Source organism: Lemur catta, chromosome 11, assembly GCF_020740605.2.
Source record: "Lemur catta isolate mLemCat1 chromosome 11, mLemCat1.pri, whole genome shotgun sequence".
Lineage (NCBI taxonomy): Eukaryota > Metazoa > Chordata > Mammalia > Primates > Lemuridae > Lemur > Lemur catta.
The window spans coordinates 52,815,015-52,834,374 of NC_059138.1; the positions used below are offsets into that span (position 1 = coordinate 52,815,015).

General features: G+C 34.7%; 1 protein-coding gene across 4 annotated transcripts in view; it reads left to right on the forward strand.

The window, feature by feature from the left end:
• ANKIB1 (ankyrin repeat and IBR domain containing 1) overlaps window positions 1–19,360 on the forward strand; it is a 140,518-nt gene that overhangs the window by 57,472 nt on the left and 63,686 nt on the right. For 3 of the 4 annotated variants that reach the window (XM_045564671.1, XM_045564669.1, XM_045564670.1), the window contains exons 4-5: window positions 2,547–2,729; window positions 13,321–13,438. In XM_045564671.1, coding sequence (XP_045420627.1) covers window positions 2,547–2,729; window positions 13,321–13,438 — 301 coding nt within the window. Of the gene's footprint in view, window positions 1–2,546; window positions 2,730–8,128; window positions 8,150–13,320; window positions 13,439–19,360 lie in introns of those variants that run through there. The other variant, XM_045564672.1, reaches the window with a different exon arrangement.

Consider the following 19,360-nt stretch of genomic DNA (forward strand, 5'->3'; position numbering starts at 1 on the left):
AATGTGGACCCTCCATTTCATCATCGATTATGTGTCTCTGCAGGTGCCAAATTGCAGCAATGAGACACAGGTCTTTGTGGTCTTCCCTAACCCACCCCTAGTCAAACTCATTAGGGGACTGTTGGCAAAGACAGATTACCAGTCTCAACCCAAGTTCTAACAGTGGTCATCAATAACCCTTAACAGTGACTTCACACATATCCACTCTATGCACACAGATTTTTCTAATCCCCCAAGGGATGGAGTCTACACTCCACCATATCCTTTTAATAAGGTTCCCTTTACCAAGATTCTTCTAGGTCACAGCTTCTTAAATTTTGTCATCTTTCTTTTTGCTAAAGGGACAATTAAGTTGATGCTTTGTCTTGTTTGCTAATATTTAGTATGCCTTGCATGTTAATGTCTATTGTGAAAGGAAATCAAATCATAACTTTGAAAGCTATCTCAGTGTGTAATTTAGAAATCATTTTCTATGGCATTGAATAGAAAACCTGAGAATAAAGTCAGCTCTTTAGTCCTACAATCAGAAGCAAATAGTTTATTTTGTATTTAGGTGTTGGCTAATCTGTGAAGCAGAGAGGCTAAAAATGGTAATAGATTCTGTATGATAAATCTGTGTACTTACTACAAGTCCCCAGTATTGAATAGATTTAGGTCATATAAATATATAATGTTTCCACGGCCATACTGGTAGGGTTGTTGCTTCTCAAACATATGCATAATAATAATGTACATAATAATAATGTACATAATGACTCTCCTGGCAATCAGAATCAGACTTTGATTCAGAGGCCTGGGGCATGAGGAGGTTGGGTGGTGAGGCTGAGGTTCTGCATTTCTAACAAACTCCCAAGTGACACTGCTGTTCCTCGGACCACACTTGGACTAAAGAGTTCTAGGTGGTAAATAGCAGCTGATAAAACCTTGCCCTCAGACTCTAGAAGGTGGCCGCCACAATGAGCACTTAGAGCTATCCTCAACAAATATTTTTCTGTAAAGGGCCAGATAGTAAACATCTAAAGCTTTGTGGCCACACATCTATATTTCATATTCTAGGGGATTTTGTTTGCTTGTATTTACAACTTAAAAAAATATTTTTAAACCATCTTAGCTCTGAGGAATACCCCTTGGCCTAGAGCAAGAAGCTAAAGCCAAATCCAATGGACTTGTTAAGTTAGCCTGTGGCTTCCAGACCTGGCATTGATACAAGTTCCTTGTTTTGTCAGGGCTCTTGGGATGACTATAAAAATTATTTGGAAGAAAATGAAAAGAAGCTGCCATTTTGATTAACTCTCATACAAAATGAAAATCTCTAAAAAGTATTCATATTTAGGTCATAAATAAGAGCTTGGGCAGAATATCAAGATGGAACCAGGGTGCATTTGGCTTCTTCAATTTATGTGATTAGCCTGTATATATACTACGAGTCAGTATAACATCCATTCATGGTTAAAAATTTGGTCAAACTTGTGTCTGAATCTCAGTTCTACTGCTTATTAGCTGGGAAACTTTAGTCAAGTTACTTAACTTTTCTGAGATACTATAATAACCCTGTTGTACAGGGTTGTTATTATTAAATGAGAATGTGTATTTAAAGTTCTTAACACAGTGCTTGGCACTTAGGAGACACTCAATAAATGATGACTGTTACTATATTATGATGCATATGACCGAATCCTATAAAATAATATGTATGACTAATTGTCAGGCTGTCCTTTAGGGTTGTCCTAGATATGGCTGTCATGACATTCATGCCCTTCCTAAGGTCTCTGCAGACATAATGGGGAAACGTGAACCTATCCCTTAGTAACAACATATTGGACTTCTGCAAAGCCAGCAGAAACCTCATTACTGAACAAGCCAATTGATTATTCCATGTGTTTTCAAAGATGGGACTTCTTTGGGCCAAAGAGGGATTGTTTGATAGAGTATCTTCCCCATGTGGCTATCAATAGCTATTCCCATCACTTAATTCCTATCACTTATTTTGAGGAATAATGAAAACAGCTTTGTCTAAGTGACTTGCTCGTTCTAATTTCATTTAGTGTTTCACTGGATAATGAATGATATAAGTGAAAACTTCTGTCTGCTGGGTCAGGACATCCAGTTATTAGTGGTTAAAGTAACAGTATCAGCAGTGTTTTTGTTTAAGAAAGATTTATAGAAATTGTAAGAAATTTTTAAATTTAAAGCACTGAATACCTATAACCTTTTTCTGTCTATAAGTAAAACTTTATTTTTGTACTGAACAAAATGCTTAAGAATTGCTTTTTCAAATCTCAGAAATTATTTTGGGGGGTTGCTATTTTTATTGTTGTTTTTAACCTAAAGAACTCATCATATTACTGAAAAACAAGAATTACTAATCTTAAAATCAGAAGCCACTGGTATCTAAATATCTTTTATTATCATTTCAAATATATACTGTACATACTATTGACTTTTTTATGCTAATTTTATTATATTTTTAATGTTTTAAAAATATAGCATGAAATAAATTGTCATTTAAATCTGTGGTTGCAAGTTTTTGAAAAAAACTTTTTTAGCTTTTAGTAAAACATGGAGGAGACTTGTTTGCTGAGAATGAAAATAAAGATACTCCTTGTGATTGTGCTGAAAAGCAACACCATAAAGATTTGGCCCTCAATCTGGAATCTCAAATGGTATTCTCCCGGGATCCCGAGGCTGAAGAAATAGAAGCTGAATATGCTGCATTAGACAAACGAGAGGTCAGTTTTTTTAAGTAAAAGAATTATATGTGATAATTTTAGATTTTATATTAAATTTTATTTTTTTCTTCTTTAAAACTCAGTGTGTGTGGTCTTTTTTGCAGTATGCTAAACATCCTGTCATGTCCATAGCCATCAATATAAAAATACATCCAGAAAACCTGAGGTGGGATACCTTTTCTCTAGCATGTGTGAATCTATTTACTTACATATAAATAAAGGTACTGACGTATAATATGAATCCCATTCACTCCTATTACTCTGAAGCTCCAGTCCTCCTGTTCATCACTCTCTCTTTCTCCTCTGGATTGATCTTATCAACAAACATACTTTGGTAACTCATATCTTAAAAAGCAAAACCGTTGATCACCCTTCCCTAGCCCTATCTCTGTCCCTCTTTAGTTGTAGCCTCATATCTCTGATCTTTGTATAGGGGAAACAAAACTTAAAAGTTGTGTATACATGTCAACTTCCTCACCTTCTATTCACTCTTCAGCCTACTGTAGTATGACTTTCTTCCCTTCTACTGTGATGGAACTGCATTTGCCCTGAAGTTACAAGTTGACAAATCTAATGGGTACTTTTCTCTCCTCATCTTACTTCCTCAGCAGCACTTGACACAATTGGCCTCTCTTCTTAGTGAATCACTCTTCCCTTGGGTTCAGGGACAACAAATCTTCTGGTTTTCCATTAAGTCTTTTCTGTTTCAAACATTACCTCTGCCCATTGAGTTGCTCAAGCATAAATGTGCCAAGCATTCTTGATTCCTCCCATTTACTTAGCCATCACATCCAAACAGTCAGAGAATCCTGTCAATTTTACCTGCAAAAATATAACCTAAATTCGTTTGCTCTTCCTAATCTCTACTCCTACCTCCCTAAGTCCTCAGCCACCCTCACTTCTTAGCTGAGCTACAATAATAGTTTCCTTACTGGTCTCCTTCCTTCTCTTCTTGTCCCTTTAGAATCTATTTTGTACACAGGAGCCAGAGTGACACTTTTACATTTAAATTACATCTTATCACTTAAATCATTTAGTGACTTTTCATTGTACTTAAAAAAAAAATCTAAACTATTTGCTCAGATGTGAACCCTTATAAGATCTGACTACTGCCTACCTCTGCAACATCAACAAATTATTTTTCCCCAGCACACTTTGCTCTAATTATAATACGTAGACTACACCAAAGCATTTACACTTGCTCTTTCCTATGTCTGCTTTCTTCTACCAGTTGTTTTTCTGGCTGGCTGAGAGAGACATTCTTGGGCCATTCTTTCTAAAACAGGACCCCTCTCTTTCCATTATTCTTTACCATAATGCCCTTTTTATTTCATTTTTTAAATCTATCTTTTCATTATTAATATTTTAAATTAACAATTCATAATTTTATACATTTATGGGGTACAGTGTCATGTTTTGATATATGTATGAAATGTGGAATGATTAAATCAAATTAACGTCAAGTGCTTCACCTATTTTTTTATGATGAGACATTTGAAATTTACTCTTAGTTATTTTGAAATATACGTTATTATTGACTATAATCACCCTGCTGTGTAATAGAGCTCAAAACTTATCCCTCCTATCTTTGTGAAACTGTGTACTCCCATTTATTTTTCATAGGAACTAGCACATGTTATAATTATTTTACATATTTATTTATTGCCTTTCTTTAATTAATTAATTTTTTTGAGACGGAGTCTCACTCTGTCACCCTGTGCTAGAGTGCAGTGGCATCATCATAGCTCACTGCAACCTCAAACTCCTGGGCTCAAGTGATCCTCCCACCTCAGCCTCCTGAGCAGCTGGGACTACAAGTGCACCCCAACACACTCAGCTAATTTTTCTATTTTTAGTAGAGACAGGAGTCTCACTCTTACATACGCTGGTCTTAAACTGCTGACCTCAAGTGATCGTTCCACCTCAGCCTCCCAGAGTGCTAGGATTACAGGCATGAACCATTGCACCTGGCTATATATTGCCTTTCTTTCCTACTAGACTGTCAACACCACGGAGGCTAGAACCATATCTGCCTTACTCAATAGAGTACTTTCAGTGTCTAACACACTGCTTACACAAAGCAGGCATCCATAGATATTTCATAGAGAAATTATAACACAAGTTTTTTCCTCCAGAAATGATTCAGCTTCCTTAGTGTTCAATGTTAACTTGATTCTAAAAGGAATTACGTAACTATTGGTTTATATGTGTTTAGAAAAATAATCATGTTGTTTGTTTTATTTTTCCTATAAATTCCCAGCAATTTTTGAGCTTTTATGATCTATATATGGACAAATGTACTGAGCTTCCTGAAATTGAAATGTATATATTTTTTATCTTTTGTGTTTCTTTAGTTAGGTTATATTATAGGCATGCTTATTCAGATTAAGTATAGAAAGAGAACCTATGTATGTCTTAAGCATTTTGCTAGCCCTTTCATATGGTTATTTAAACCACATGGGAATCTTGAATGATAGTTGTACCTCTCCCCTTTGTTTTTTAATGAGGAAAGTAAATCAGAAAATAGTTGAATAACTTGCCAGGATCAAAGTGAGCTGAACTTGATTCTTCTGAGTTCAAGTCCAAGCATCTTTTGGCAGTACATGATCTTAAGTCAAACGGAAATTATTAAGATAATAATTAATATAGTCATTTAGTCAGAAGACAACATTTGAACAATAATATTCCAGAAGTAATGTCAATTTGATTAAATTGAAAGGCATTTATGACTACTTGGTTTTTTCTCCAACATATCACCTTAATTTAATTTATAATTAAATCAGAAAATAATAGTCATTATCAATAGATTTAAAATCTAAATTAATATAACTACAGTACACTATCATGTTAAATTTTAAAAAGATACAGAACAGTTATATAATAGTAACAGTTTGATACTACTATGTATAGGAAGAAGATTGAAGTATACCAAATGATTATTGTGGTTATGGTTATTTTGCTTTACTATTATTATTTTTCCTATTTTGATGCATTTCCTGAAATTTATAATGAATATTTATTACTAAATCCAAGTTAATTACTAAACAGTTTCTGTGTATACTAACACACTTAAGCAAACATGTATACATATTGAGTTCATAATGTAAAAGTAAAATCATATGCATTGAGCTCTGCTGAAATATTTTTTCAACTTCATATATCATGAATATCTCTCCCAAGTCAGAACATATAATCTATATCTTTTAACCATTTATCTACTGATGGACATTTAAGTAATTTAGGTATTTTACCTTTAAAAACAAGGTTACTATGAATATTTGTCATACTGGGTATATATTGAGCCATCATTGTAGTTAAAAATATGGATTCTAGAGCCAGACTGACTGGATCCATATCTTGGCCTGAGGACTGACTATGTGACCATGAGCAGGTTACTTAAACTCTCTGCCTCAGTCTCTTCTTAAAATGGGGATAATAATAGTCCCTACCTCATAAGGTTGTAGTGATCCATAAATGAGTTAATATATGTATATGCTCAGTGCCTAGCTCGTTTTAAGTGTTAACTAAATGTCTGCTGCTATAATCATGATTATCACATCATCATCATTATTATTGCATTTATATACACATTTAAAAAGTATATTCACTATTTCTAGAAATTGGTTTGATGAATCATGGTATTTTAAACTTTAGCAGATGCTCTTAAGCTATTCCACAAGATTATATTAATTTACTTTTCTTCCATTAGTGTATTAGAGGATCCTTTTCCCTAAACTTTTGCTAGTATTGGATATATATCAGTGTTATTTTCTGCCAGTTTAGACACATAAATGGTACCTTGTTTTAATTTATTTCTTTGAGTAGTCTGTGAATTGACTGTTCATTTGCTCATTTTCTACAGATTGATTGTGTTTTGTTAATGCTTTCTATAAGAACTTTGTGTATTTTTTCATATCCTAAGCTTTTCACTTAGAGTATTAAGAGGTGTAGTTTTTTTTCCTTTCTGTCTTCTGAATTTGTGACATGCTAATGTTATAGTCTTATGCCACTGCATTTTTTTCTAGTTTTGTAGTTTTGTTTTTAATCCATATTGAATTTATTTTTTTTTATTTTTTTTTATTTTTTTTTTGAGACAGAGTGTCACTTTGTTGCCCGGGTTAGAGTGAGTGCCGTGGCGTCAGCCTAGCTCACAGCAACCTCAGACTCCTGGGCTTAAGCGATCCTACTGCCTCAGCCTCCCGAGTAGCTGGGACTACAGGCATGAGCCACCATGCCCAGCTAATTTTTTTGTATATATATTTTTAGTTGGCCAGATAATTTCTTTCTATTTTTGGTAGAGACGGGGTCTCACTCTTGCTCAGGCTGGTCTCGAACTCCTGACCTCGAGCGATCCACCCGCCTCGGCCTCCCAGAGCTAGGATTACAGGCGTGAGCCACCGCGCCCGGCCTTGAATTTATTTTTGTCTACCATTTTCATAATGTAAAAGGTAATGCTTTCATACTCAAATACTTCTACACAGATGTTTATAACAGCACTATTCATAATAGCCAAAAGGTGAAAAATCCAAATGTTTATTGACTAATTAATGGATAAACAAAATGAAATATATATGTGTAATATATATATATATATATATATATATACAATGGAATATTCAGCTATAAAAAAGGAATGAAGTACTAATAGATGTTATAATATGGACCAACCTTGAAAGCATTATGCTAAGTGAAAGCCAGACATACAAGATCACATATTTGAATGGTTCCACTTACATGAAAGATCCATGATAGATAAATCCATAGAGACAGAAAGCACCCTGATGGTTGCCAGAGACTGGGGGGAAGAAGGAATAATATGTACAGGGTTTTCTTTTGGAGTGATGAAAATGTTTTGGAACTAGATAGAGGTGGTGATTGTACAACATTGTGAATGTACTAGATGCCACTGAATTGCACACCTTGAAATAATTAATTTTATGTTATGTGAGTTTTACCTCAATTTTTGAAAAAAGCAATGCTTTCTTTAAATTTATTTTTTTACCTTCTACTTTGACCCTGGTTGACTTTTGGATTATTTTGCCTATACTAGTAGTTTTACATGGCCTGCTATGTGTTTATATTAAGTCATGTAATTAGGTACTTTTTAAAATTTATGTTCTCAAGGAGGAGTGTCTATTTTAGCTGAGTTTTTTTATTCAGTTAATGATCTGGACAGTGTATAATATTATCTCTCTATAACTTTTTCTTGACATATCTTTTGTCCTTTTCTCCAAATGATTAGTTTATAAATGAGTAAAATCCACTTCTTAATCCCATCATTCAACAAATCTCTGGATGACTACTCTGCCAGACACTGTTTTAGGTGCTTGGAGGTAACACATAGGAACAAAGATAAGCACCTGCCCTCTAGGTGTTTATATTCCAGCAAGGAGAGAAAAACATACAAGTAAGTTTAAAAAGTAAGTGCACACATAATTTCAGAGAGTGGTAACTGCTATAAAGAAATAAAATCAAGATGATGTATTAGAGTGATGGTTGAGAAGACTGTGTTTAGTTTTTTTAATCCTCAAAGAAAGAACAGAAAAACTAGTGAATATTAGGCCTAGGTAGGGGTCAGACTGTAGGAATAGGACTGTGTGTCTACACCTGAGTATATGAAGGGAGAAGTGAACGATATGCTGCTACAAAAGTCCATCGAAAGAATCTTTCTTCCCCTCCCTATTCCTAGTCTATTACTCAGGAAGGCTCAAATTGCTTTTTCTGGCAAGAAACCCATATGTCGGACATTGCCGAAGCAAGCTACCCTCCTTAGCAGGTTTAACCTACCCTGCTCTACCAGAGCAGCTTCCTTCCTGTTAGGTCATAGTACAGGTCAGGGTAGCCTGGGTCTTAATGCCCAGGTAGTTGAGTAAGGAGAAAGGAAACTGAAATGAAGGGAAGAGACTAAGAATCCTAAAGACTTTCCTGGCTTTTTTCCCTCTCCCACCCAGGCTATGCCCGTGGATCAGCTAATGAGAGATTGATATTAAGGGGAATTGGAAATATCCTCTTCTTCCCTGAATGTCTTTCACATCTTTTAAAATTTTAAGTTACCAATACATTTGGGTAAATAAGTACCCATTCTTTTAATTTTTTTTTGCAATGAACACATGTTACCTATACAGTTGGGGTGGCAATGGGGGAGGGAGGAGGCTATTTTCATTGTAAAAAAATAATAAAAACAAATACTTTCATAACTCCTTTATATCATAGTCTTTCCAAAACAGTTTTTGAAGATAACTGTCATTTTATACATGATATCAAAGTAGTGTAGATTGTGTTAGGCTGTTTCACATTTCATTGGTCTTTTGGTATCAGTAGTATGTACTGATGCAAAAGAAGTACTTTTATTCATTCTTTCTTTTTAATTAGTTTCCTTTTTCTTTCTTTGTATCAGTACTGACTGCTCTGAAGGTTACTGCTGATTTGTGTTTAATCTGAAAATAGAAGTAGTTTATCTTTGCAACAGGAAAGAGAAAGGCACCTTCATTTTAGTCTTTCCTGCGGAAGAGAGAACTAGTACCCACTTGGGCCTGAGCAATGCATTGAAATGCTTCACATGACCTAATTACAGTTCTGTCGTGAAGATCTAGAGTGACTGTGTTATGTGTTCATGAAGGCAGTATGTCTTTGTCCTTTAAGAACTATTTTTCTTCCAGTGTTACCTATTTAAGTTTAAAACTGCATGCATTTTTAAAAACTGGATCTATACAGATTTCTTTATAATATCCCTTCTTTCTTAGTATATCTAAAATCAAATCTTTGTGTATATTATGTCACAGTTGCAAGGAAAACTAAATTCCTTCATTAATTACTTGCACTATCAATTTCCAGATAGCACTAATTTGTAGAATCATGATTAAATTTACCATTTTCTGTCTACTTATCTGGCTCAACATAAATGAGGCAGAATGATGGCTAATCTGAAAAAGAACGTTTAGGAAATAAAACCAGGAAATATAAAATTGCCATCATTGGGAATATCAAATATTTACTGTTATTCCTAAGGCAAAAAGAGGTACTTAGAACCCCAAATCTGGACTTGCAACACATTTTCTAGTATTTAAAATATACATAGTGTATAACTTCTATACTGGAATTAGGAGTACAAAGTTAACCATTAAAGGGTTTTATTAGGTTTTTGCAGGGGAAAATGTTTCATAAATTAGCTTAAAAGCAAACTATACATGAGACTTTTTCTAAGAATAGTTTGGATTAAATTGCAGTGTTTCTCTTTTATATAATGATATTCCCATATAGAATAGCTTGGGTTAAATTTCCATTTCTTTTTTTTTTCCTTTTTTTTTTTTTTTTTTAGAGATGGAGTCTTGCTGTGTTGCCCAGACTAGAGCTCAGTAGTTATTCACAGGTGCATTTATCCCACACTATAGCCTTGAACTCTGGGCTCAGGCGATCCTCCTGCCTCAGCCTCCTGAGTAGCTGAGACTACAAGTGTACCTGGCTTCATTTCTTTTTCTGGTTAAGGTCATGGGATACCTATATATGCCAAGATTCATGGCAGTATAGCTGAATGTATACATAGGTGAAGTAGGCTATTAATGCCATGTGATATGAAATGTATTTAACAAAGTCTGCATCATTTTTAAAAGAAATAACACTATAGACTGATTATGTACACTGCCACTATTGGTAGCTCTTTATCATCCCCAGTGACTTCTACTTTTTAGTTAAACACGTGTTCTTCATAAAAAGAAGCAGAATGAAAATTTAAAATATGTATTATTCTACCACTTTCAAATAATGCTTATAACGTTTTGCAGGATTACCTTCTATTTTTCTCTTTGCACATTTTATATTTTGATATTATATATATTATGTCCAGTAGGCTTTTTTTCTTAATATCTCTTGATTTTTACAAACTCATCATGAAAATCATTTTGAATAACCATTAACTATTCTAACATGTGAGTATCCTGTAACTTCCTTAATGTACATTTGGGTTATTTGTACATTTTTTTACTTTTAAAGTAACATTGCCGATAACCAATTATGTCCACATTTGTGATTATACCTTAGGATACATGCCTACAAGTAAAATTACTGGGTTAAAAGATGAATTACTTTAAAGGTTCATGATTTATGATGCTAGGTTGTTAAGTGATATACTGATTTTTATTGTCACCTACAGTATATCTGAGGGCCAGCTCACTGCAGCTTTACTGACATTGAGTATATTGAGTATTGTCTTTTTTTTTTAATCTTGGCTAGTTTACTAGATAGAGTTTATATCTTTAAGCATGTTTGTATTCTTATAACTTTTTTTATTTTTTGACTTGTCACCAATTTCTTATATATTAAAGATAATACACTTCTTATGTTTAAATCTTGGCAGGTTTTTATGTTATCAAGTCTGTCAATCTTTTCTGTCATTAACACACTCTTTGCTCTTATATGTATCCCTTCCATAAGATGTTTAAGGATCAGGAAGTTTATCATGCCAACTGAGAGAAATTATACCTACCTGGTGAATAGTTTTAGTTATATGAAGTTGAGTAAGAATTGATGAGATGGTTACCATAAGACTAAAAAAAAAAAAGCAAAAAATAAAGATAATACCTGTAAATTGCCTACAATGGGTGAGGTTTATTAACTGCCCCAGAGGTCTCTGAAAACTGTGATAAATGCTGCCAGAGGACACCCTCAGTGGTTGTTTCCTGATAGGTACTTGAGAATTTCTGTGGCTTTTTAAGCTATGATCTTTAGTTCTATGCTTACTGCAGTAAGTCTGTTTACCTATATTTAAAGGATTGAAATGGATATGTGTATCGGTATTAATGATAAAAGCATAATATTGAATAAAAATAAGAGAAAGTAAATTGCCTAGTGATGTATATAATGTTATGCCATAGTATTGTGACAGCTACAAATGAAATTTCTAATAGTGATTAGAAATAGTGATTAGCTATAGGCAAGAAGTGGAGAGATTAAGGAAATAGAATGGGGAAAGCGTATCACAGGTTATTTTAGCTTTATAGATTTTTGCTTCTTTGTTTTCAAAAAGGGCTTGAAACAAGTCTGGCAAAAATGTTACCAGTAATTGATTCTGAATGGTGAGTCACTTGTGACTTATTCTTTATATGTTTTTGTTAAAAGCAAAAAAAAGGATAACAAAGGAATAAAAAACTTGAGATGATACAGTTCCTGTAGGAAGAAAACAAAGGAGCATTAAAGAACACTCATAAATAGATAAAATGTTTACCAGAAAGAAGTCTATATAGTATGGCATAGTCACTTTTCTCCAAATTAATATTAATTAAGGAATCATATAATCCCACTGGCAATCCCAGTTAGATTTCAGTTCGAATTTGATAGAAGTCTACAATTCACCTGAAAAAAATAAACAGAAAAGAATATCCAAGAAATGTTTGGGAAAGCAAAAAAGGAGTGCTACAGATTGGCTATTAGAACTTTTTAATAAATGTAAGTGTTTCTTGGTTCAATGACTAAAACTGTGCCTAAATGAACACATGTATATTAACACCCAATTGATTTACAAAATGAACAGACTGGATAAAAATACAAGAGAACTTTAATAATGATTATTGCTCAGTGGTGGGATTATAGGTTTTTATTTCTAATACTTTTTGTGTTATCCACTTATTAAAACTATAGGCCGGGCGCGGTGGCTCACGCCTATAATCCTAGCCCTCTGGGAGGCCGAGGCGGGTGGATCGTTCGAGGTCAGGAGTTCGAGACCAGCCTGAGCGAGACCCCGTCTCTACTAAAAATAGAAATAAAAATTATCTGAACAACTAAAAATATATATAGAAAAAATTAGCCGGGCATGGTGGCGCATGCCTGTAGTCCCAGCTACTCGGGAGGCTGAGGCAGTAGGATCACTTGAGCCCAGGAGTTTGAGGTTGGTGTGAGCTAGGCTGACGCCACGGCACTCACTCTAGCCCAGGCAACAGAGCGAGGCTCTGTCTCAAAAAAAAAAACTATAAAGTAAGATGGCCTTGCCATTATAATATGATACTTTTATTTTTAGAATGATAAGGTAAGGTACATGAGCCCCAGCATCTGCTTTCCCACTGAAAGGAGAGTTATGAAAGGGTAGTTTGAAGTCTATGGTGGTGGAGAATAAAAAAGCCTTTTTAAACTTCTATAACCAAATTGAAACTGGAAGATAAAATAAATGGTAATCATATGCTGTCATCCCTTAGTATTCTTGGAGCATTGGTTCCAGGACCCTCTTGGACAGCAAAATCTGCCAATGTTCAAGTCTCTTATATAAAATGGTATAGTATTTGCATATAATCTGCACATATCCTCCCATATGCTTTAAATCATCTCTAGATCATGTACAACACCTAATGCAATATAGATACTATGTAAATAGTTGTTATACTGTATTGTTTAGGGAATAATGACAGGAAAAATCTGTACATGTTTAGTACAGACATAACTATCCATTTTTTTTCCCTAAATATTTTCAATCCGTGGTTGGTTGAATCCACGGTTAAGGAACCGTGGATATGGAGGGACTGACTGTATATTTGTTTATAGGTATTTTCATACTCCCTGAGAGTACAATGGCCAATTTAACTTTATTTTTTTTTCCTTTTCAAAGCCATATGAAGGATTAAGGCCTCAGGATCTTCGTAGATTGAAAGATATGCTTATTGTGGAAACTGCAGACATGCTTCAGGCTCCTCTGTTTACTGCTGAAGCTTTACTTCGAGCTCATGGTAATGAAAAAAAAAATGTTTTATGTTTCTGATAACATAAGTGCCTTTTGAAACTTTTCAGAGTTAAGATATAGCTTTTTTTAATTTTAATATGAAACAATATGGTTTGTTAAATAAGCCTGAATTGTTTTTTGTGTAGTGGTTGCTGCAATACTCAATTCCTCATAAAATTTTGTATTTTGAAGTGTAAACTGGCTGTAAATCAAAGAGGATAAATTGGAAATTTCTTTTTTTTTTTTTTTTTTTTGAGACAGAGTCTTGCTCTGTTGCCCGGGCTAGAGTGCCGTGGCGTCAGCCTAGCTCACAGCAACCTCAAACTCCTGGGCTCAAGCGATCCTACTGCCTCAGCCTCCCGAGTAGCTGGGACTACAGGCATGCGCCACCATGCCCGGCTAATTTTTTCTATATATATTTTTAGTTGTCCAGATAATTTCTTTCTATTTTTAGTAGAGATGGAGTCTCACTCTTGCTCAGGCTGGTCTTGAACTCCTGACCTCAAGTGATCCACCCGCCTCGGCCTCCCAGAGTGCTAGGATTATAGGCGTGAGCCACCACGCCCGGCTGGAAATTTCCTTTTAAACATTGAGCTACTAAATGAACTTATAGGTTGTCTCATTTTAGAAGTATGTCTGATTTGAGTGAGAATGGGCATTGAAATCCATAGCCCTAGTCCTAGTCTTGTAAGTAATTCTTACTGAAGTTATTCAAATACAAAATTGTAATAGTTCAATTAAATACCTAAGAATGGTGCTATTAGTATGTCAATTGTATTTATTTTATGTAAAAGTTATTTTCCCCACGAAATGCACAGAGTGAAGTTAAAGTGTCAACTCAAGAATATACTGTCCCTTTTAAGGATTTTTTTGTTTTTCTTTTCATTTAACCTGCTCCCAACATTTGCCCTTCCCTAGAGTTCTTCTCAGTAAAGGCTACCACCATTCACCTGGTTGACTCCTCTCTTGTCTCACGTCACACCCATAAACAAATCTTATCAGTTCCATCTTTGAAATATTAATGTCTTTTTTTTCTTTTCTTTTATTTATTTATTATTTATTTATTTATTTATTTTTTTGAGACAGAGTCTCACTCTGTTGCCCCGGCTAGAGTGCCGTGGGGTCAGCCCAGCTCACAGGAACCTCAGATTCCTGGGCTCCAGCAATCCTACTGCCTCAGCCTCCAGACTACAGGCGTGTGCCACCATGCCTGGCTAATTTTTTCTATATATTTTTAGTTGTCCAGCTAATTTCTTTTCTATTTTTTTTTTTTTTTTTAGTAGAAACGGGGTCTCAGTCTTGCTCAGGCTGGTCTCCAACTCCTGACCTTGAGCGATCCACCCGCCTCAGCCTCCCAGAGTGCTAGGATTACAGTCCTCTACATCTTTATAATTGTGAATTGTGCTGCTATAAACATTCTAGTGCAGATGTCTTTTTTATAGAATGTCTTTTGTTCTTTTGGGTAGATGCCCAATAATGGGATTACTGGATCAAATGGTAGGTCTACTTGAATCTGTTTAAGGTATATAAAAATACAGTAGAGCTTTGAAATTCAAACTGCCATCACTTTCATTACCCATCAAATAGGGTTTTCCTATTTGGCTAAAACCTAGAGTATTTGTAAAGGTAAATTTCAAAAATTCTAGGTTTGTAATCAACCAATGTTTAGGCCAATCTTCTATCTATTATAATCAATGAAAATTGATAAATTGAAATGATTTGCCTGATGAACTTTAAGATTTTTATTATAATTAAAAATTGATCTCATTAGTTTTAACATATTGTTTTTAATGGCAGGAGAGTGAACTCAAACATGAAAGATTTTCAAAGTTGGAAAAAAAGGAAGAGGATGCTAACCAAAAAAAAAAAAATTCTTATCTATATAGTAGCCCATTCTCCATATTGCTTTCCACAGAGGTTGCACTAGTTTGCAGCCCTACCAGCAGTGTATGAGTGTTCTTATCTCTCTGCATCCACACCAACATTTATTGTTTTGGGACTTTTTGATAAAGGCCATTCTCACTGAAGATACGTAATGTCTCATTGTGGTTTTGATTTGCATTTCCCTGATGATTAGAGATGTTGAGCATTTTTTCATATATTTGTTGGCCATTCTTCTGTCTTCTGAAAAGTTTCTGTTCATGTCCTTTGTCCACTTTTTGATAGGGTTGTTTGATTTTTTCTTGCTGATTTTCCTGAGTTCTAAATAGATTCTAGTTATCAGCCCTTTATCAGATGTGTAGCATGCAAAAATATTTTCCCATTCTGTAGGTTGTCTGTTTGCTCTCATGACAGTTTCTTTTGCTGTGCAGAAGCTTTTTAATTTGATCAGGTCCCATTTATTTATTTTTGTTGTTGCTGTGATTGCCTTTGGGGTCTTCTTCATAAATTCTTTGCCTAGGCCAATGTCTGTAAGAGTTTTTCCCACATTTTCTTCTAGAATTCTAATAGTTTCACACCTTAAGTTTAAGTCTGTTATCTGCCGTGATTTGATTTTTGTGAGAGGTGAAAGGTGTGGGTCCTATTTCAGTCTTCTACATGTGGCTATCCAGTTTTCCCAGCACCATTTATTGAATAAGGATTCTTTTCCCCAGTGTATGTCTTTGTCTGCTTTGTCAAAGATTAGATGGCTATATGAGGATGGTTTTATATCTGGATTCTCAGTTCTGTTCCACTGGTCTGTGTCCCTGTTCTTGTGCCAATACCAAGCTGATTTAATAACCACAGCCCTGTAGTATAGTTTGAAGTCTGGTAAATTAATGCCTCCCATTTTGTTCTTATTGCCTAATACTGCTTTTGCTAATCGGGGTCTTCTCTGGTTCCATGCAAAGTGTAAAATTATTTTTTCTAAATCTGTGAAAAATGATGTTGGTAATTTAATAGGAATTGCATTGAATCTGTTGATGTTTATTATTTCTTCTAGAAATTTTGGGTTTGGTTTGCTCTTGTTTTTCTAGCTCTTTGAGATGTATCTTTTCTCCTTTTTTATGTAAGCACTTATTGCTGTAAACTTTCCTCTTATTACTACTTTTGCTGTAGTTTTTGTAGGTTTTGATATGTTGTATTTTCATTTTCATTTGTTTCCAGAAATTTGTTAATGTCCTTTTTAGTCTCTCCATTGCCCCATTGGTTACTCAGGAGCATATTGTTTAATTTCCATGTGTTTGTATATTTTCCAGTGTTCTTGTTATTGATTTCTAGTTTTATTCCATTGTGGTCAGAGAAAATACCTGGTATGATCTCAGTTTTTTTTGAGTTTTTAAAGATTTGTTTTGTGGCCTAAAATATGCTCTATCCTTGAGAATGATCCATGAGCTGAGGAGAAGAACATGCAGCTGTTGGATGAAACATCTGTAAATATCTATTCTGTTAGGTCCATTTAGTCTCTAGTACAGATTAAATCCAGTATTTCTTGGTTGATTTTTCTGTCTGAATGATCTGTCTAATACTGGAAGTGGAGTGCTGAGATCTCTAATGGTTATTGTACTGGGATCTATCTCTCTCTTTAGCTCTGATAATATTTGCTTCATATATACATTTATACACATATATATGTTTATATAAACATATATATTGATATATATTTAGAATTGTTATATCCTCCTGCTAAATTGACCCCTTTGTCATTTTATAATGACCTTCTGTATCTCTTTTTACAGTTTTTATCTTGAAATTTATTTTATATGATAGAAGTATAGCTACTCATGTTCTTTTTTGGTTTCCACTTGCATGGAATATCTTTTTCCATCTCTCTATTTTCATCCTATGTGTGTCTTTATAGGTGAAGTGTGTTTCTTGCAGACAGTATATAGGTAGTTCTTGTTTTTTTATCCACTCAGCCACTCTGTCTTTTCCCTTTCCTTTCCTTGAGTAGAAGAAGATTTTCTGAGCTGCACTGCCTGTAGTGGCGATGGGGGGTGCAGACACAGGCAGTGGCTTGGCTGCTACTACTAGTGTCTCACTGGGTCATGTGTACCCCATGTTCACTAGATCCAACTCAGCACAGCCAAAGGAATTGCCCAAGGACTGCTGCTTTTGTGGGCAACATGAATTCTACCCTGTGCCAGGGAAGCCCTGAATCAGTGCAAAGTCCCACAATCACTTCACTCTCCATCCCCCTAGCACACAGATTCTCTCTCCACTGGGCGTATTTGCACAGCACTGCCAAGGGATGGGGGAGAGGTTGCATAGGCAATGCAAGACTGTTTTTTTCTGCCCTCTTCAGTGCCTCTTTTTTTGGTATAATGTTAAAACCAGGTAATATAATACTCACCTGATTTTTGTTTCTTCTGAAAGTGCTTGCTTGCATGGATAGTTTTTAAATTTGTTGTCCATGTAGAGGGACAATTGCTGCAGGTTTCTATTGGGCCATCTTACTCCACACTCTCTCCTCTTTATTTGCTTCTGTATTAACGTTGGAGCTCCTTGAGGGCAGCTTTTAATGTTTTTTTGTTCCTACAATACCTAACAAATATTAATCCCTCAGAAAATAGTTATCGAATGGATAATATACCCGAAATTTTATTTTTATATTTTTTGAAAATCTACCTTTTTGTTAAAAAATTACATTTCCTTATTGTCACCTTTGTAAACTTTGAAACATATTCTATGGAAAAAATTTTATACCTAGGTCAAAAAATTAAATTTAGTAATTCTGAATATCTTTTAAAATCATATAATCACAAAATATTTTCTTTTTAGCCAATAATAATAATACTTAAGAGTCATAATATAAAAACTTGTACAGAAACACAAAATACCTTAAATTGTATTTCTTTAGGGTAAGGTTCATAAGATACTCTTTAAATGTAGAGTGTGCATTACATACGATGTAGACCTGGCAGAATAGTAGAAGCTATTCATTTTTGGGGACCTGTGGCATCACAGTTGTACTGGTTAGGGTAGGCTGGCTGCTGAAACAAAAGTATAGGCTTAAACACAATAAACATTGCTTATTCATGTAATAATACAGAGCATTTCCATTTAGATTAGGTGGAATGAGGACTCAGCTCCACACAGTCATTCAGTCAGTCGGCTGACTGACAGCCATCTGAAACAACATAGCTTCTTCCTTGGTTGCCCTGGGGATTATCTCTATTCCAGTCAGCCAGTCAGAAAGGGAAAAGAGCATGGAAGAATAAGTGTGGGAAGTTTTATGAGCCAGTCCTGGATGTGGCATACATCACTCCTACACATATTCCATTGGCCAGAATTCGGTCACGTGGCCACATCTAACTGCAAACAACAGTTGTTTACCATAGCATTTCTCTGTACAGATAGACATCTCTGCTACAGCTATCTATCTCAGCCAGGTAATATAATGTATCGTAACTAATAAGTTACAACAGAATAGTTACAATAGAATCTAAGTCTAACTTTACCAGTAATTTCACTATAATTAGAAACATTGTCATCCCTATTTTTTTACACATTATATCAGTAAGTACTATTCAATGATCAACTCCATTTTTACTCCATTGATACTTCCCTAAGTTACTTCTTTCACATAATAGGTGTAAATTCTAATGAGGTGAAATCCACCTGAATTTTCCTACCTGGCATTTGTCTATTCTGTGATAACTTTTTAATAACTTACTAAAGTATTCTATGTTTCATCCCTCTATTAAGGCATAAAATAGAGACTAATGCAAGTTTTCAAATGAGCATCTCTTCTATATTGTTTACATATTATCAGTAACATTTGATAATCAAATAAGATTTACAGAGATAAATGATGTTGGTGAGTAAAATAGTGCAGAGAGCTACAGTTTACTATAATTGTTCTTAATGCCAGGACAGGCTCCTTTTTAGATTTATTAAACTGAACTGTTTGGAAGATTTATAGATTGTATCCTTGGTAACATTCATTCAGCTTTACACAGGAAAATAGATTTGAGTATCATACCATCTGTTGTCAAATTTAGTCCCA